The sequence below is a fragment of the Scleropages formosus genome, chromosome 13 (assembly GCF_900964775.1).
Source record: "Scleropages formosus chromosome 13, fSclFor1.1, whole genome shotgun sequence".
Classification (NCBI taxonomy): domain Eukaryota; kingdom Metazoa; phylum Chordata; class Actinopteri; order Osteoglossiformes; family Osteoglossidae; genus Scleropages; species Scleropages formosus.
Window position 1 is genome coordinate 27495402 of NC_041818.1, and position 20283 is coordinate 27515684.

General features: G+C 57.3%; 1 protein-coding gene across 1 annotated transcript in view; it reads left to right on the plus strand.

Annotated features, from left to right (window-relative positions):
- Nucleotides 1–20283, plus strand: part of slit3 (slit homolog 3 (Drosophila)) — a 109041-nt gene that overhangs the window by 64270 nt on the left and 24488 nt on the right. The window contains exons 5-12 of the mRNA XM_029257464.1: nucleotides 4912–4983; nucleotides 9072–9143; nucleotides 15407–15478; nucleotides 17128–17291; nucleotides 17735–17879; nucleotides 19023–19094; nucleotides 19362–19433; nucleotides 19720–19791. Coding sequence (XP_029113297.1) covers nucleotides 4912–4983; nucleotides 9072–9143; nucleotides 15407–15478; nucleotides 17128–17291; nucleotides 17735–17879; nucleotides 19023–19094; nucleotides 19362–19433; nucleotides 19720–19791 — 741 coding nt within the window. The remainder of the gene's footprint in view (nucleotides 1–4911; nucleotides 4984–9071; nucleotides 9144–15406; nucleotides 15479–17127; nucleotides 17292–17734; nucleotides 17880–19022; nucleotides 19095–19361; nucleotides 19434–19719; nucleotides 19792–20283) is intronic.

Sequence of the window (20283 nt, forward strand, 5' to 3'; positions counted from 1 at the left end):
GCCGCATCGCCTCCAGAGTGGGTATCGCTCTACCCACAATGCACCTCCACCCTTTACCGGAGGTGCAGCTGTCGCTTTGCTACTCGAAGGTCCCGGGTTCAAATCCCACCACCTGCTGTGCTGCCCTTGATCAAGGTACTTACCCTGAATTTTGACTTTTGCTTGTGAGTTTTTTGGTTCCTTTCCTCCATGGCCACTAGGGATACTTACAGATTTAATAAATGCATCAGTAATGCGTAACACCAGTGTGTGACGAGCAGTTATTTTTGTCTTGCCTTTGTTCAGCGCTCTGTGTCACAGACACTCTATAAAAGTAAATTGAATTGAATTGATACACTAAAAATTACTCTGTAGATAGATAATTGCTCTATAGAAAATTCAGGTAAATCAGTGTAAAGTTGAATATCTCACCCTGTAGGTCAACTTGGGTCTACCGATAGTGCAGCGTTCTCATCCCCCAGGGGCCTTGAGTGGACCCTCCCCCCCCCGAGATGTGGACCGATTGGTCGGTCCATGTGCTCTCCACAGGGGGCTGACGGGGGAACAGGGATGGAGTCGGTACTCATTCCACCTGAAACCTTTACCTGTCCTGGTGTCCAAACCCCAGTCCCCCCCCCCCCCCCACACACAGCTGCGGTCGCCCGTCTCCTCGGTCCCCGCTAGGCCCGGACCCCACCGACAGCCCGACGTTCCATCTCCTCGACCTGCACGGCCGACAGTTTATTGCCGCTGTAAATGCCACTAAAAGCCCGTGTCCCAACCCCCCCCCCCCTCCCCCCGCCCACCCCACAGCACAGGAGAGCAAGAAAAAGGAGAATTAAATGGAATGGCAGAAGAGGAATAAAAGTGAATTAACCAGTAACAAATCGCCCACCGTGCCCAACCTCTCCCACTATTTGTCTTTTTTCCCCCGGTTACTCATCTAAATTTGCTGGACGTTTTTCGGGACGGGAGCCAAAAAGGCTTTTATATCCATAAAGGGTATGGATCGGGATAAATCACATTAAGTTGTCCGATTTAATTAAAGTATCGACAAAACATAATAGATACTTACAAGGGGGAAAAACTATTTCCATTTATAATTTGCGCGCGCCGGTGCTGCCGTGGGCCGCCGGAGGAATGCTCGGTGGGGTGGGGGGGGCGCCGGCCTCCCGGAGGACCGTTTCAGGTCTCTTTACAATGATTTAGAAGCTGCCCCCCCGGGGGGGCACCTGCTCGCCTGCCTGCCTGCCCGCCCGCCCGCCCCCTGTCCCCTCCCTCGGTGCGTGGGGCCATGTAGCGAAGCGAGCGGCGCTCCCGGTTCGTCCTGCGTCAGCGTTCGCCGTGATCAATACTGGAATATTTCTATTCGTAAAGTGGAGAGTTAATTAAATCAAGGAGTCTTCTCTTTGCGGTGGATGTCGGACAGCGAGGAAGGACGCGGCGCACGGTCGAGCCCCGCCCCACCCCCTGCTGCATCGTTCACAAACCTGCACATGAGGAGGTCAGCTGGAGACACCGGATGTCAGTCTCCCTCCTGTCAGGCAGCTCCGCCACTTAATAAAGAATAATTAATATCTCGCAAAGTAATAGGGCCCTTGGGGGGGTGCGGTGGCGCAGCGGGTTTGGCCGGGTCCCACCGTGTGGCAGGTCTGGGGTTCGAGTGCCGCTTGGGGTGTCTTGCGATAGACTGGCGTTCCGTCCTGGGTGTGACCCCTCCCCCTCTCCCTCCCCCTCCAAGCCCGCGCCCTGTGTTGCCGGGTTAGGATCCGGTTCGCAGCGACCCCGCACGGGACAAGCGGTGTCAGACAGCGTGTGTGTGCGTGTGTGCGTGCGCGCATGCATGTGAGTAAAAACGCCTTGATGAGACATGAAATGGGACAAATGCAGCAGTAAGCAGATGCGGGGGCTTTTCTCTCTATGCTCTTCGTGGGGGGGCTCAGTGTGATGGAGCTACTCGAGGGAAACGTTACCTGTGTGGCGGTACGGTGCCGGCGTGATGGACGGAGGGACAAGGTTCCACAGGTGGGAGCTAAACAGCCTCTCCTGAGCGAACGCAGCCGGCCTGGTTGGATTCCCACCCGGTTTGGACCCCCAGCCCGCTTTGACGACCGCCTGTCGGGTCGGGGCGTCCGGCTACAGGATGTCCTCGTACCCAGGACCGACTCTCCTAGAGGAACCCATGGATCTCCATGCGGAGGACTAATGAAGAGCCAGTTAGCGGCGCAGCATCTCGCCAGGAGAAACCTGTAGCATTTTAGTTTCGCTCCGTTCTTAGGAGGGTTTGTAGGGCGATACGACGTCTCACGCACCTGTCGTCCTCGTCACGAGCGGGACGTCCCGGTGGAGCGCCGCAACGCCACGCAGAGCACCGGGCAGTACTGAGCGGGCAGCACCGAGTTATGAAGCGTTAATGTAACGCAACCGCGGTCGAACCCGCGTCGTGGAAGTGTGTCTCAGCTCGGGATTCTGGGAAGGAACAAGTCGGGGGGGGGGGACGGACTCGGACTCCGCCTCCGCCTCCGCCGCCGTCGCCGTTCAGGATGTTGGGCGTACGGCTTTATCTGCGACGACAACATGTTTGTCTAGCTGCACAGCTGCACATTTCCCTGGAGCAGCTCAAGGGTACAGCTGAAGGAGCCCGTAGGACTCGAACCAGCAACCATCTGTGTCAAAGTCCTTAACCGCTGTCCTGCTTTACATTTACATAACTTCAATGCTGTGTCACTTTTCTCCAGCATGAATTACAGTGCTCGGCTACACTGATCTAGCCATTTATACAGCTGGGTAATTTTTACTGTATCCGTTCAGGGTAAGTACCTTGATCAAGGGCACCAGAGCGGGAGCTTCCACCACTTTCGGATGCAGGGGGGTGAGACCCTGCAGCGATGAGGGGCTACAGGCTGCGCCACTACGGGGTGGGGATGGGAGCCGACGTTCACGCTCACACACACACACACACGCACGCACAAACATGTGAGCTGTGACACACCTGTGCAAGAGGAGCACACAGGTGGAAGAGCACCAAACATGGGTCTCCACGAAGGCTGAGGACCAGCTGGTCTGAGACCGCAGCTCTGTGTGTGTGTGCGCGCGCATGCGGCCCAGGCTCCCCGTGTGTGTTCCGGCCCTTTCATCGGTGATGTTTGCCGGTGCTGCCAGGTTGTCTGCGCAGCGGAGGCTCTAATGGAATCAATAGGAGAAGTCACAGAGATTTATGGCCGCCATCCTGCGCGTCGGGGAGAGGAGGGCGAAAGGGAAAATAAAATTAATGAAATTTGCAAGCAGATTGTCGAAGCTGGGAGACAAATGCAGTCCTTCCCGCCCCCCACCCATCGCGGGCGTTCGGTTTCCGTCCCACCTGTCCGTCCTGCCAAAAACCCCCGCGTGCCGGGAGATGCGGCCCCTTGCTGTTTCGCTCTGGGCAGCAGGGGGCGTAGTGGTTAGAGCCGCTTCCTTACACTCAAAGGACCTGGGTTCGAACCCCACCTCAGCTGCAGTACCCTTGATCATGGTACTCACCTTGAATTGATACAGCAAAAATTACCCAGCTGCACGCAGGGGTAAATCATTGTAAGGGGGGAAAGTGTCAAATATGTAAATGAGAAGAGGTTTGGGCCGTTTCATTGGCTGTGAGCGAATCAAAGAGCGAGTGGATAAACTGCGCACATCACGCCCCCCGCGTGCTGTTGCCAAAAACCACCTTCGCTGAGTCACCTGACTCATAAATATCGACTGGGTGTGTCGAGCGCGGACGCGTTCGGTCCAAACCGGTTCCAGCTGGAAGGTGTTTATCGTCTCGTCGTCCTCTGGACGCGGGACTCCGGCTGGAAGCGTCTCCTCGAGTGCGGCTCATCGGCGTCCGTCCCGCCGAGGCCCACACGAAATGAAATGAAATACGTTCGCCTTTGTGACTTCGCCGGGTGGTTCCGTCCCCGCAGTCCCTGCGCCCGTCCCTCCCCCGCGAGCGCCTCCGTTTGTCCCCTGGCTGGACTTGCTGCTGAGATGGCCTTCTTGTTTTGTTTGTCTTCATCGTCGCTGTCGGTCATTTGCCTTTTGTCAGAGCGACGAGAAACGGTCCCGAAAAGCAAACGGAACTGCAAAATATTTATTAGCCAGGAGGTCCCGTGTGGCGGCGCCGCCTCTCCGGCCGCCCGTCCCCCGCGTCTCCGTCGTAAAAAATGAGAAGCGCGCTAAGAGCGGTCTTTCTGTTTTATCTGCGTCGCATTTATGTCCTCCGAGACGGCGGGACCCTCAACGTGGGAGAAATAAATTCATAGCCCGGTGTCGCCGCCCATGTGTTTTAAAGGCTCGCAACTTCTCCTTGCACGCGCAATGCATCATGGGAAGCGCATAGGGGTCCGCAGGTGGCACTGTGCTTAGAGCGCTCACCTTGCAGGTGAAGGATCCGGTGTCGAATCCCACCGCCTGCTGCGGTACCCTTGATCAAGGCACCGCTGCTGCTGAGGCTTTGAACCCACCAGGGCGAAAGGGTTAACGCAATCCGGGGTCCTTCTCCAGGCCTGGCGTAGCGGGGGAGGGGATGGGCCCCTCCGATTGGCCGAGCGCGCGGGCCGTATCGCGGTCATCGGCTCCGTCGCCGCTAATTGCGTTCTGGTTTTCGAACGATGTTTGTCATCCAACATCTGCAAACAAAGCAGCCTAATAAAGCGAAGCAGAGCCTCTCGAACCCGTCACCACTCATTCTGCTCACGAGAGGATGCGGAACGCAGCGCCGCGCCGAAACGGATCGCTTCTGCTTTCCTCTCTAAACAATGATGCATCTTTGTGGTCCGGCTGCTGGAAGAACCTTTCTCGCGCACACGCACGCGCACACACTGGGTGTTATGTGGTGTCAGGTGGTGCTGTGTTCTAGACCCAGACCTCGCACTGAGCTCTGACTTTCCGCTGCCTCTGTTGTGCGATCTGCAGGGACCTGAGCGAGAACCAGATCGAAGCGATTCCACGCAAGGCCTTCCGAGGAATCACCAACGTGAAGAACTTGTGAGTACCGGCGCCCCACCCCCCACCCCACATGTTTCAGCAGGGGCAGCAGGTGGAGTAGTGCTTACAGCTGCCAAACGGTACTTAAAGCAAAATTGATCAAATCCCACCTCCTGCTGTGCTGCCCTTGATCAAGGTACTTACCTTAAGCTGACACAGTAAAAGTTACCCTGCTGTATACAGCGTAAGTAGCTTAACATGGTCAAGCCAGATGATATGAGGGTCAAAGGTCACAATTACAGCGGCGAGGTACTGCTGGACCCAGCGATCGGCTTGGGTCGGGTTCCAGTCCCGCACCCTTTGGCCGGTACAGCAAACACTACATTGCGGAGCTTCAAATCAAACTGGAATCGCAAGTGTGTGTGTTGGGGGGGTTATAGGTGGTTTCCTATCTAACCTCACCCCAGCACTGCCAAGAAGACAGGTTCTGGCCACTGTTTGCATCTCTCTCAACTGTAGATCCGCTACCCGAACTGGGCCATGGGGGGGGGGGGTCATAATGACACCACTTATCAGTATGTAAACACAGCTGCTGCCTCTCCAGGGCAACGCGCCCGGCCTTATCGCAGGCGGCTGAAGGCTGGGAGACGTGAGTCGCAGCGAGATGCGCTATCGGATGCGTGTTGAGATACACACCGTGAACTCCGATCTCCCCAAACATCACATCAAAGGACAGGTCGATATTGAAAGTCGCTTCGCTGACGGGCATCAGTCGGCACCAGTGAGATGCCCCCCTGCTGAATACGCAGCGATAGCTCCACCCCCTTGCACACAACCGCTCAAATATGACAACGCCCTGGGTTGCTGTGCCCCGCCCCTCACCCACTTCGAAGTGCAGGCGAGCCAATCAGGAGGCTGATCTCCAGATCTCCGGTCATCCCACATGAATGAGAGGGTCACCAGGAAGCGCAGTATCGATGTTCGCAAAGACCAAAGTGGCCACAAGTCTTGAACGCTCGCCCCTGGGGGGGGGTGGCTGTGGGTATAAATCACGGTGTTGTCATCATCCCCTGGACCGATACACTTAATCTCCATTCATCGAACCCAGTCCCCGGGCTGCTGCTGCCCACCTCCAGGCCACACCTGACCGCAGCTGGACTGGCCATTCAGCGAGATGTTGGTGTCCCGCAGCCTATAGGATAGTGACAGGGTCCACGGAGACCATGTGATTAACGCTCCCTGCCCCCTCCTCCCAGACCCCCCAGTGCTGCCTCTGGGATGAAACTGCAGCTTGATGAACCCGAGTCACGCACCGCAGCCGCTCACCTGGAGCAGGAGCGCGAACCGCGGGCCGAAGGATGACGGCGGGACTCGCCGAGACTCCGCACCCCCCCTCCCCTGTCCCCCACCCCCACACCGCTCCTCCTCCGATGCCACGGTGACGAGTCACCCCCCCCCCCCCCTCGCCCCGCACTGCGCCACAGCGGGGACTCATAAAACGCTGCCTGCGTCACACTCCCCTTCCCAGAATGCTGTGCCAGCTGCACTTTGTGTGAGTTATGGGCGCGCGGGCGGCGGGAGCAGCCGGCTTTACGAGCTGGCTAGGGCGGGTGGGCGGGCAGCCTGTCGGAGGCTCGATCCCGGTCCCCGCGCGGCCGGAGAGCTTGGCTGCGGACACTTCCCCTTGTCCAACATTGGCCCGACCGACCTCTTTCCTCCTCCGTCCTCAAAGCCTCCCTCTCCTCCACGGCACCTTTCTAGAAGGCGCCCGGCCAAAGAGGCCACGCGCACAGCCCCGCGGGCCCCCACCTCCGCACCCGTGTTGCGTAGGGGCAGCGCTGTCGAACATGGCGCTCTCTGTGGCTGATGAGCGGTGCCGGTCTGGTTAGTCCTTTAATATCCTTCCAGATGGGAGGCTGGCAAAGCGGCACCAGGCGCCCTGATTAAAGTCCACTGTCATTAGATTGAGGGAAATTGAACAGCGAGTTTCACCCCGGCCTCCACCCCTCTGTCCCCCCCGTCCCCCCATCCCCCCGTCCCCCCATCTCTCATCCCCTCCCTCCTACTTTGTCTTCAGGGGCAGAGGACCCCACATGCTGCACAATGCCCAGACTGGCCAGTGGGCTGTGTTGGGGGCTTTGGGGGGAGTTTCTCTGTAGAACTTAAAATAATCGTATTTTATTTGTCTGTTCAACTAACTGACATTTTTCTCCTAAGTGACTTATAGTATTAAGCTGCTTACGCAGATTTACCCATTGGTACAGCGATGTAAATTTTACTGCATTTTGGGGTAAGAACCTTGACCAAGGGTAGTGCACCGGGAGGTGGGATTTGAACCCCAGTCCCTCAAGTGTAAAGGAGCTCAAACCACTGCGCCACCTGCTGCCCCTTCTTAGGACATCGCAACCTTATCGGATTTGTTGTGTCAGTAAAGAGTATCTGTACCACTGGCAACGGTGTCACCTGAGCTCCATGGTGGACGTGCGAACGGCTCAGAGGAGGCGGGGGTGGGGCTCCACCCCGTGTCCTTAGTTCCCTACGATAAGACCGGAGGAGGCCGGCCAGCCGTCATACCGGCACCCCGTGCTGCCTGAAGCTGATGACCACCTGCCATGATGGACGAGACGAACCTTTGCGAACTGGGACATCAAGTTAACACTCAGCTACAGTATTATTATTAGTTGTAAATTACTGAGCTTTAATAACTGCGTGTTTTACTCTAGTATATAGTCAGCTGCCTGATTTGTTTACTAGTCTCACCCCTTGTTGAGCGCTCCGTGTCCCAAGTTTGAGTCCCAAAGTGCTCACCTTGAACCGACAGTAAAAATCACTCCGCTGTATAGATGGGGGGGGGGAGGCGCAGTGGCGATGTGGGTTGGACCGGGTCCTGCTCTCCTGTGGGTCTGGGGTTCGAGTCTCGCTTGGGGTCCCTTGCACCGGACTGGCGTCCCGTCCCGGGTGTGTCCCCTCCCCCTCACGCCTTATGCCCTGTGTTGCAGAGTGAGGCTCCGGCTCCCCGCGACCCCGTATGGGACAAGCGGTTCAGAAAATGTGTGTGTGTGTGTGTGTGTAGATGGGTAAATCAGTGTTTTCCAGTGTACAAATCTCACTTTGGCAAAAACTGTCAGATATGCAAATGAATAATAATTCATTTACTGTATGAGGGGTTCGTGCTACATCCCACACACACACACACACACACACACGGGGTGTCTTGAGTCTATGTGACCGGCTGGTGACCCCACCCCCACCCCAGCGCTGGTCTGCCGGGCCGAACCGCAACTCGCACCGCGGGCTCTGCGTGAGCGCAGGACATGTTTGTTGTGACAAAGCATCAGCGGAAACATCACCATGGCATCAGGCCGGAGGAGCTGTTACTATGGTGAAATACTGTGCTGTGACAACAAGTGGCTCCCGCCGTTTCCTGCCTGCTGCTTTCCCCCGAGCCGCGGGGACGGGAGCGAGACAAGATGACAACGGGATGGGGGACGGAGGCGGGGATGAGCGGCAGCGTCCAGGCCCCTGTGCTGCGGCGGAGGCGGCGGTGAGGCCGGTCTGACGCGGTCAGGACCCGTCTCTCCTGAGCGCCTTGTTCAGGGTCCCTCCGTGGGACACAAACCACGGTCTCCCTATGAAGTAAAAGGAGGAGAAGCGCGGGAGCAGGGTGCCGGGGCGGCCGAGTGACCCACGTCGCTTCACCGGCGCTCCCTTCTAATGAAATTGTTTCGGTGACAGCGCCGGTAAAAGCCCCTAATGGATTGGGTGCCCTAATGTAATGAAATTACTCCCGTTCTCCTCTTAAAAGAGGAAAGACGATGGGGGGGGGTGGCGGGGGGGTCGGAGAAAGGGAGAGAAAATGCAATTAACGTACAGAGAGCTGACGGTCAGGGTGGGCTGAGCTCTGCTGGTCTCTCTCTCTCACTCGCTCGCTCTCTCTCACTCTCTCTCTCTCGCGGCAGTAGGGCGATCGAGGCGATGGGCTGCAGCCGGCCCGGACACTCCAGCCAGCTGCTCCGTTCCCGGGCTGCAGAGCGGACATGCAGCCCCCCCCACCCGCCCCACGCTCCGCCACTCTCTCTTCGCCACCCCACTCACCCCCCACCCCGACACCCATATCCCCACCGCTGACTTCTGTCTCTTATCCACAGGCAACTGGACAGCAACCACATCAGCTGCATCGAGGATGGCGCCTTCCGTGCGCTCCGCGATCTCGAGATCCTGTGAGTTCCCCTCCTCCCGCTCGTCGGAGGTGCCGTCCGCTTCTCTCTCTCTCTCTCTCTCTCTCTCTCTCTCTCTCTGTCTCACCTTCACCGCCTGTCTGCTGTCTGCCATGCGTCCCTTCCCCCCGAATGTCCTCCAGAGCGATGCGAGCAGGATTTCCGTGGCTCGCGGTGCCGGCCGTCGGTGTTTGACAGATGTTGCTGGTTCCAGTGGTTCCCGGTTATTTTGGCGGTGAATGTTGGCTGTGAGTGTTTGTGGGTGATGTTGTTGTTGGACTCTGGATCTGACCGTTGACAAGTGGGATGGATGGGGTTTCGGCTGCTGATCGGTGATGATTTTCACCGCCACTGGTGTGTCTGCTGGTTATACTGGCGGTTGCTCCTTGGAAGCTGGTGGCGTGTCGGTGATGAGCGCTCACGGTGTGCATCGGTAAGTGCCGGTCAGTGTTGGCGGTTGGTGTCGGTGGTGTGTTGGCTGCAGTGAGTGGTGTGGTGGTGGTGAGTGCTGGCTGTGGTGAGTGTTGGTGAATTTTGGCCGTGGTGAGTGTTGCTAGTGTGTCTGAGTTGTGTGTTGGAAGGTTGGTGTCGTCGCTCCACTTGGGTTTGCCAGCTGCTCTTTGGTGCTCGGCGCCGGTCTCGCCAGTTGGAGGTGTGGCCGATGCCGCTCCCGGTTGCCGGCTGGCGTTGGTTTCAGAGAGCGCTTGGGTCTCGTCGGTGGCGTCACCTCGGGTTCAGAGAGGTTTCCAGCAGTTTCCACATGTTTCCCACCACGGTTACCTTCTCAGATGTGAGCGGTGCTTTGCAGTAGAGAGAACGCTGGAGCGTGAGCACCAACGGAGCCACAAGCCTCGAGTCGGTCTCTTCCCGAAGGCTGTAGAGCAGCTGATATCAGACCTTCGGCGTCGACACCCTGGATAAGACATGTTCTGCATTACGCAATCAAACCGTTTGACTTTGGAGAACCCAAATGACCTGAGATACAGCATGTCCGGTTCTGCTTGTTCCAGAAGAGTCTCCCTAAGGGTCGGACGTGCGTCACACCGCAAACTCTCCCGTCCCGCACTCGGACCTCCCCTCCCCGCAGAACGCGGTCGTCTCCACCGTTCCGATCGGTCGAGGCGGACGGTGGCGCTGTAACAGCAGAGTGCCGCAGTTGACCAAGACACTTATCCTCAGCTGACACAGTAAAAAAATGTATCAGTGCTGTATACAAGGGTCAATCAGTGTAGTTTGGTGTGCAAACCTGCACCTCTAAGTCATCTTGGAGAAAATGGTCGGATAAATAAGAGTTAAGTGCGATCACGGTGGTATCCAGAGGTCGCGAGGAATGTGGAGGGACTCGTGGGGCATGCTGGGGGAAGGCGGCGCTGGACACACACGCCTGCATACACACACCACAGAGTGTCTTTTGCAGTTGGCGAAGAGGTGCAGGTGGGTACGTATTCTGAGCCCTTTGGGTTTTCCGGTGTCGGCTTTGAAAAAGGGCCGCAAGGGGGGCTCCGCTGAGCCGTGGTGAGAGACCCCTTGGACTGATGATAGTAACAGCGTAAAGAAGGTCACGCCAGAGAAGACAGGTGAGAATGTTGGTCGAGGATCGATGTTTAACCCCTGACCGTTTCGGTCAGTAGAGCAGCGACAGGTCGACCGGCTCCAACAGCCTCGACGGTCAGGAGATCGCGCGGTCGGACCCGGCGCACGGTGCGGAGAAGCTAAAGCGTGAAATTATGACGAACGTAGCGAAGACCTTGAGGACGGGGGTCCCGAAGAGGGCAACTGTGAGGAGCACGGCGAAAACGAGCGCCGCGCCACCGCTTGAACACGTGATCGTTAGAGCACGTTCCACGGCACGCCTTCACCGGCAACAACAAATGTGGCCCTTCCTTCTGATTCTTTAAACAATCGCGTCAGCCGAGAAATATTAAACATCCGCGGAGTTAATAATAAATGAGGCGTGATTGGCTGGGAAAGCGAATGTTAGATTTGCTCCAGTAATGACCCGCGAGGGGTGCTTCCACAGGGCCCGGTGCGGCGCGGTGCCGTGCGGCCGCCGCCAAGCACAACAATAAATGATTGGCCCTCGGACGTGATGAATCGCCGGTTATATTGGAGAGTAAGTGGTCTAATGAATGAAGCGAGGCCTTCAAAGTCCGGTCATTTTACCACGTTCCGTACGCATCGCATTTCAACGGGACCAAAAAAAGGAAAACGGCCGTAAGCAGCGCCGGAGGGATGTGAGAAAGAGCTCCTTCTGGAAGCTTTGATCCCCGAGCCTCGAAATGAACGATCAAGGGAACGGCAGGAATTCTGGAGCGAAACGGACTTTTTTCCATAACATTCGAAATATGAACACAGCTGCGCAAATATCCCGACGTACAGAAACACGCCGGCGGTGTTAAGTGACGGTATTTGGTTAAGTTCGGTTTCTCTTCAGAAGTCTCCGGGAAAGCCTTTCCGGGGAACGTTAACGTGTAACCTTGGTGGGCGCATCATCCGTAGAGGACGTTTTCCAGGAGCTGTCTTTAATAACCGCGCCGCGTGCGCTCGTGGCTCTTTAATTTAAAACAAAAGGCCTGTCGGATGAGGCAATTGGAGGAAATCGAGGAGACGCGTCCTGCGCAAGACACGGGAGCGAGCGCAGGTACATTCTGTCAGCCTTCGCCGTCCGCGCAGGTACGATACGCGCAGACGGCATGCGGAGACATTAAGCCGAGCGGAGGTGGAAAACGGTCCGCTTCTCTCAAGGCCGGCGGGTGGCGCAGCGGTTAGGACTGTCACCTTGCAGTTGGAAGGACCCAGGTTGGAACCCCGTCTCCTGCTGTAGTCCCCTTGATCGAGGTTCTTAACCCGAACCGATGCAGTAAAAACTGCCCGGGCGTATATGTGAACTGAGGCCATAAACCACGATGTGGGCGGAGCCGCTGGAAGAGATGCTAATTAGGTATTCCGGGCATTTTTGACTTCCGACAGCGACTGGCCTTCTGCAGGAGGAATCGATCTCGCGCCCTCGTGGCCTGACCGAACTGCTGCCTCCGGCCAGGGCCGCGAGCCGCCCAAGGTTCGGATGCGGGCCAAGCGATGTCGGGGGTGGGGTGAGGGCTGTCCCCGGCTCATACGGCCTGCTTTTAAACACAGGAAATTGGCCCGATGTTTATCGGCACCGTGCCGAGCCCCCGGTGGGCAGAGTCGCAGAGCGGTCCGGTGACTCGCTCAGCGTGGGACGATTAATCATGTTGTCCCAGAGCGAGCCCCGAACCAATCTGTCCTCATTTGGACCTCTACGGCATCGCCGATGCGGCGATGGCCTTATCTCTCTCGCTTCCGCTCTGCCGCACGGAGTGTGACCGCATCCGCCTACCGGACAGATCGCTGTCCCGATGAACCGGGTCGCGCCGCCATTTGTCTCCCCTCCCCGGTCAAAAGCGGCGGGTCGACTTTGCCGGCGCCTCGCGCTCCTCCTTTGTTCGGCCAAGCGCGGGGCCTCTCTTTACCCTCAGGCATTTGTGCGCGTTGACCGAGGTCCTGGCGCTCGGCATTCCCGGGCCGGCGGGACACATTCCGTCGTGCCGCAGCAAACGTCCCACCGTCCTCACCGGAGGCACCGTGTCCCTTTGCTTTGAGCCGGAGGGCTGCGGCGGAGGCGCTCTACACGCTCCGGGCCACGCCGATGCTCGCCGTGACGTCACTGGCCAAGCACGCTCCCAGGGCGCTCGGCGCTACAGGTTTCGCAGAGTCTGAGTTACCGCGGTGACCTTGTTAAAAATTTTGAGAGGTCCTTTGAGCTTTAGAGAAACGAGCCTCTCGCAAGTGTACACGCACGCACGCGCACACACACACACACACACCCACACACACACACACACACACACACACTTTTAAATTCTATTCAAGTCACTGCCCGTCGACGGATAGATGGGCAGAAGTGTGTGAAAGCAGGGCTGTGGAGCTCCCACTGTAAGGATGGACGAGACGCCGCTCTCTTTGTTGGCTCCGTCTTGAGCGTGTTTGCGGTTCGCACTCGGTCCCGAGTCCCACAAGGCCTCCGCACGCTGTCAGGCCTCCATCCCCTCTCGGGTCCCACGGTGCCCGCTGGCCCTTCGAAAGCCGGGTCCCGGTCCAGTTCCCGCTCCGAAGCCCCTCGTTTAAGGAGGGCTCCCCTTTCAGAGCTCAGGCCCCTGGCTCGTACCCCAGTCCACTCCACACGCAGTAATGAGTGTGTGGAGGGCCACTGAGGACACTTCAGGACTTTGAGCCAGAAAGCAGGACTGTTGCGATCGTGGGAAAATGGTCTCGACCGGCCCAGTCCGCAGCGGTCCGAGGCCCTCCCCTCGTACCCTTGTCGGGAACAGTTGATAGCGGTGCGAAAGTTTTGGCCACACAGCCAATCGGTGAGGTCTGACTGTACCGCGGTGCAGACCGGTGTCTCTCGAGGACGTGACGTCTCCCGTGCCGCAGCGCCGACCCCGTTCCCTGTAACTGAGGAACCGTGCGGTCCACCGGGACGTTCGCAGCCATTTATCGCCCTTGTTGCTTTTTATTTTGTTGCCCGATTCCTGCGTGCATATTTTCCACAGCTCTGGTTTCTCAAGTCCGCCGAAAATAGCACGAAACCAAACTTTGCGAAAAATAGTCCGTTTTGGAAAAGTCTTGTCTGTTAGAAAAGTCACTTTCGCTCACTTTTGGTTAAATTGCCATCTGTCCGTAACAAACGTTCACAAAGGAGGTATAAACGAGAGGCGCGTTTCAGGGCGGCGTCAACTTTTGTAGTTTAATACAGTTTCACTTCACATTTACATTCATGCTTTTAGCAGTTTTTCTCCAAAGCGATGTACAACAGAGTAAACAAAGGTGCATCAGCAACAGACAAAGTGCTTTGGACATAGATACAGGATGATGGACCCACAGCTTCTGTGTGTGACACCACCATGTTTCTGGGTCACATCCCTCCAGTAGCGCCAATAGAAGTGACATTCAAATAGCAAATACATAGATTATCATAGCAGATTGTGTTGATGGGAGGATTCAGCAGCTCTGAGTGGCGCAGGGAAGTCATTCCACTCTACCTATGAAACTTAGATCCAAAGAGCAAATACACAGATAAGTGCAGACGGTGCTGGACTCATTTCTGAAACTGTCGGGAGATCAGGAGAAAAGTGGCTTTCGAAGAGATGGATTTGAGACCCTTCTTCAATGTGGCGGGAGGGTTTCAGCAGCTCTGAGGGACACGGGGATCTCATTCCAGCACAACAAGTATGACAGTTTTAGGGGACTTTGCCCTGCTGACCTCCTGTTTCAGGAAAACTGAAGATGATCTCGTTCTTGCAGAGGTTTCCTGCTCATCGTCCCCGAGCTGTAGAGTCTCAGACAGAGGTTCCCAGATGAGCAAACAGCCTGTCCAGATGTGTCTCTGTCCGCTGTTGCCTTACTATTCACCTCCAGAAGTTCGGTCGGGTGCACGTGTCCTCGCGTGCCCCCTGGGCGATGAGTCCAATTTCGAAAGCAAGCGGAACCCGGTCCCGCGGCACCCCTGGCGTGGGTTTGCAGCGGCTGCCACGGGTGTTGCCTCTACGGGCTCATTTCGTGTAGGAAAACAATAATTTTCTGTGCCCAGATGATGTTATATTTTATCCTGTTCTTAATAGAGTTCCTCCCCCCACTGATTTGTTATAAATAAACACCTCTCCATAACACCACAAGTATGTTGGGGTTCCACAGCCGTCATTATATGTGCTTTTTAAACAGGTCGGTGCACATGGGCGAGAGAGAGAGAGAGAGAGAGAGAAAGAGAGAGAGAGAGAGAGAGAGAGAGAGAGAGAGAGAGAGAGAGAGAAAGAGAGAGAGAGCGTGTGTCCAGCATTGTCCGAGTTGGGGATGATCAGCGAGGGCTGCTCCTCCCATCAGTGTCCCCCCCCTTCCCTGGTGGACTGATAGTACTGGGAGTACTGGAGTATTGGGAGTATTGGGAGTACTGGGAGTACAGCTTGGGCAGGCAGTACTGGTAATTGATGGCATTCAGTTTTTATTTATTTATGTACTGGCTGATTTATTTACTGGGCGGTTGCTGATGAAGGTGACACCGTGGTTTTACAGTGATTTACATGCTGCTTACAGCTCAGATGTTGGCTCTGCTCCTGGGGGGGGTTGTAGAGAGTTTTGCCCGTCGTCCTCTGTACGCGTGCAGCTCTCAGGAGGCACGGGGGTTCGAGGTGGGCGTACGGGGTGGGTGGGGCCAGAGCTACTCTGACCGACCGTCTCTGTTTCCGCAGCACCCTCAACAACAACAACATCACGCTCATCCCGCTGTCGAGCTTCAACCACATGCCCAAGCTGCGCACGCTGTGAGTACTGCCGCTTTGCGGTCGACGCCGCTGTCCTCGTGCGTTATTTACCTTCTTTGCACATTCCAGAGGCCGAGACAAGCGCGCCGCGAGCGCGCCTTCTCGTACCGCGGTTCCGTCCCGAGCGCGAGTCAGCGGAAGAAAGGAGTTGAGAACACACGACCAGAACGGTGTTGGTTTCATTCCCAGGAATGAATCTGCCAGCATCCCCTGGAGGAAAGACTGTCTGGTCATGGACCCCGGTCCAGCAAATGCTGTGTGTGTGTGTCTGCCCACATCCCAGGAGTGTGTTTACTCAGGCAGGGTGCGACCGCGGCGGGTGCGAGCCCAGCTGGAGACCGGCCCACTCGCGGTCGCCCTTCACTTCTCCCGTTATTAACGTGTGGTCGCCGTTTCTGGCTTTTATGGGTAAGGGGGGGGTCCGAATAAAGGGGATCTGTCAGCTGCGGCCGATCGTCCCGCCACGGTCAGGGGGGCCGAGGTGACCGCGCCGCACTCAGAGACGCCATGCGCGGCGTGTGCCCCGCGCCGACCCTCACGGGGACCCCTCTGTTCAGGGGGGAGGGGCTTTGCGGCCTCCCATCCGTCAGGCCGGAGACAGACCCTGCCGGGCCCCTGGCCCCAGTCGCGGGATTGAATTTGCTGACGCAGTGCCGCCCAGGCTTCCAGCTCCCTGGGCGCTATTGAATTATCTACGCCCCCCCAGCAGCCCCCCCCTCAGCCTTTGTATTGAATTTTCTGGCCCTAATATCCATGAGATCTCGATATTGAATTTGCTGCTTGTAAAAACAACTTATTAAATCAAATGTTTAGAGATGTCTGTAATCCGTTTAGCGGGGCGGAGGAGGGCTCCAGGTTTGATGGAGGAGTTCATCTCACCCCCCCCCCACCCTCGTACCACCACCCCCGCGCCCCTCGCGCGCTGCTCTGCTTCAGCCGCCATTCAATTACCCACAAGCCCCACTGGTCAGCAGCAGTCATTCAGCAAAGCGGCGAATGAAGTGGAGGAGAGGTCCGTCCGCGTCTCGGTTCCCTCGCGGCGCCCCCCTGTGCCGGACCGCCGCCGGTCCGCCACGTGGACACGCTTGTGTCCATCGTCCCTTTCAATCCGCTACGCCCGCTGGTTTAATCCCACTTTACCGTAATTAATCCCGAACGGCGGGAAGCCGTAAACTGGATTTCCAACAGAAAAGGCCCGGCTAAAACGCCGGCGTCCCGCTGCTGCCTTCAATGGTCCAGTTGTGTCCCTAACCGGATTTGCCAGAAATGTCATTTAGAAGCTTTGAAAAGGGTCACGGCACCTTTTTGATTTGCTGATGCCGCTTCTTCTTGCCCGTTGTCTTTTTCTCCCTGTTCCGGACGCGTGTCCCGAAACGACCGTGCGGTGCCGCGGCTCTGCGGTCATCCACAGCGGGGATTCGGGCGCAGGAAGAGCAGCGGCCATGTCGGGTTTCACGTTCATCGTGTCCACAGCGTCATGTGGAGCACCCCGCTCCTGCCCCACTCCCCCCCTCCGGTGGCCACGATCATCCGCTCACACGCTCCATTTGGTCACCTGCGCTCAGCTGTGCGGTCGCGACACGTGTCTACGCATAACCGTTTGCCCCCCACCCACACGCCATCCCCTCGTGTCCGCCCCTCCCACACAGGCGCCTGCACTCCAACAACCTGCACTGCGACTGCAACCTGGCCTGGCTCTCAGACTGGCTGCGGCAGAGACGCGGCCTCGCACCCTTCACACAGTGCATGACCCCCGCCAACATGAGGGGCCTCAACGTGCCGGACGTCCAGAAGAAGGACTTTGTCTGCACAGGTACCGTACCGGAACTGGACGGCGGTAGCAGCTGCTACCAGCCCTGTTGGCGTTCCAGCAAGCGCACGGCTCTCTGCTTTTTAGACGCAGAAACAATTGAATGTGTTTGAATTACAAGATTAGTGTGGTACAGCTGGTGTAAATTACTGTCATTTACCGTGAACATGTGGTAAAGACAGCGTAGCTGTTCAGATGTACCCTGGGGGCTCCTTGAGGACCTAGAATTCATGAAGCAGGGTGGGGCCAGTGACACGGCTGTTGTGGGGCTCAGTGCCCACAAATGTCCCCTACTATGCACAGAATTTACCCTGTTTATTAGACAAGGTGCTTCTGCTGCACACAGGTGGTCTGCAGTGTCCACACAGGTTTGCCTTTCATTTGTCCTGCTCAGATGACCTTGTCTTCTCCCTCTCGTCTTGTCTCTCTCCCGTCTCTCCCCCCAGGTCCAGTGCAGACGGAGCCTCGTACCTGTGTCCCGCAGGCCTCGGTGTGCCCGGCCGCCTGCACCTGCAACAACAACATCATCGACTGCCGCAGAAAAGGCCTCACCGAGATCCCGGCCAACCTTCCGGAGGGCATCGTGGAAATGTGAGCACCCTGCCGAGGCCACACCCAATGCATGATCAAACCACACCCAGTCCGCGATCAAGCCACACCCAACCCATGGTCAAGCCACACCCAGTCCCAAGCCACACCCAGTCCATGGTCAGGCCACACCCAGTCTGTGTTCAAGCCACACCCAGTCCGTGATCAAGCCACACCCAGTCCGTGGTCAAGCCACACCCAGTCCGTGATCAAGCCACACCCACTCCGTGGTCAGGCCACACCCACAACTCATTCAGACCATGGTGAATCCAAGCCCACACAATGGCCAAGCCACACCTATTCCGCACCCTGATATTGACAAAGCCACACGGGTGACGCATCCAGAAAGGTTGGCCTCTCACCTGGAGCTCCTCTTCTGGGACCTGGGGGTTGAAGAGCGGCTCTGCAGCACTGCAGACGTTCCCCTCAACCCCTAACTACTACAAGGTGATGAGGTCTGATTTTGATTTCCCCGCCACTCTCGAGGCAGGATTTCCTGTCCTCTTCTGGGACAGGTCCACGCTTCTTGAATCGAGCTCATTGATATTCGCATTGATTCCAGAATCAGCTGCTGTTATGAGTCTTGTTGGCTCTGCTCTTTAGCGGATGACCTTTACGCGGTGAAAGTGAGACACTGGTCCAAACGCACGGCTCTCACACCCTCTCCTACAACCAAAGACAAATTGGGTTGGATGAATTATGCATCCCGTGGACTTTGTTGGAGGACATATGTTATTAGAGTTATTCTGTACACAGAGGTGGGCCTCTCGAACCCGGGGTCTCGCTGTGCAGTCAGATACTCTGTGAGCAGATGGTCCGCAGCGGAGGTCCACTGGAGGGCCTCTGAGTCTTCTGGACCACACCTGGTTCTCTCAGATGGGTGTCGGTGAGGGACACTCCCTCACTCGCTCTCTCTCTCTGTCTCACACACACACACACACACACACACACACGATTGTTTTCGCCCTGATCTCTGGCTGGACCATGGAAGAGGATTTGCTTGGTGAGGCAGCAGTGCAGCGGGGGGACCCCAGGGCGCCCGTCCATCACACAGTCCGCAGCTCAGAGTGGAGAACAGAGATGGGGGTGCAGGCTGTGGGCGGGGCTTTCCTGGAATAAGCAGCATCCTCTCCTCTCCCCCTGCAGTCGGCTGGAACAGAATCTGATCAAGAGCATCCCCGCTGGCGCGTTCTCCCCGTACAAGAAGCTGAAGAGAATGTGAGTCAGGGTGGGGGTGGGGCTGGGGCTGAGGGGGAGGGCCTTGCGTGCCTCGCGTCAACAACCAGACGAAGACACGCATTTTCCGAATCCTGTGGCTCTTCCCAGCGGGCCGCGCGTGGGAGTGGGAGCATTCGGCCTCGTGCCCAATGGCACGACCCCCGGCCCTGGGCACCACGCGGAAGGCGGAGACAAACGAGCCGCTCGGTTCCGTTACCCTGATGCCCCGACTCCGCCCCTAACCCCGCCTCCCTAACCCTATTCCAGAGACCTGAGCAAGAACCAGATCTCGGAAATGGCGGCCGATGCCTTCAGTGGCCTCCGCTCGCTCACCTCGCTGTAAGTGCCACTCCCTGGCTCTCACACACACACACACACACACACACGCACACACGCACGCACAAATATGCTGGCAGTGAAAGAGCAGTGGCATCACAAAGCTGACTAAGGGAACGACAGATATTTTACGGACAGGCAAGACAGAACACACCACACACACAGAATACAAATATCCCGGAGTGTGTACGCAGGCACAGTGCGGCCGATGTGGTGCGTGACCGCACAGGGGGTGTGTGGGTGCAGGACGCTGGACGCCGGCTCCACTCACACACTCGTGTCTCCGCAGGGTGCTCTACGGCAACAAGATCGCCGAGATCCCCAAGGGCCTGTTCGATGGACTGGTGTCCCTCCAGCTGCTGTAAGTCTCCCGGGGGGTTCGGGGGATCGAGACCCTGGGGGGTTAGGTGTGGGGACCCCCACCGCTGAGATGTTTACTTGTGCCGAATCGCTCGAGCCCAGTCCTTAGACGCAGTGAATGGAAACACCCGGAAGCTCGGGCTCCTGCACGTGGTTTCACTTGTTCCGCCCCCTCCGGCGTGTTTGTGTGTCTGAGAGTGTGTGTCCGTGGGTGCGTGGGAGCATTTGAGCGCGTGAAGATCTGCGTATGTGTCTGTCTGTGTGTGTGTGTGTGTGTGTGTGTGTGTGTGTATACCCTTCTGTCTGTCCTCTGCACGTCTTTATACTCTGGGGTTTCGCAGTGAAGCGTCTCCAGGTGGGACAGGTGAGACAGGAGGGGGCCCCGTTCCAAGGGCCCTCGGAGAGCGTCTGGGACGGAGCCGCCGGTCACACCCGCCGGGGTCCCTCCCGCAGGCGCCACGCACCACACGCAACGTCATTATGATTTAAATTG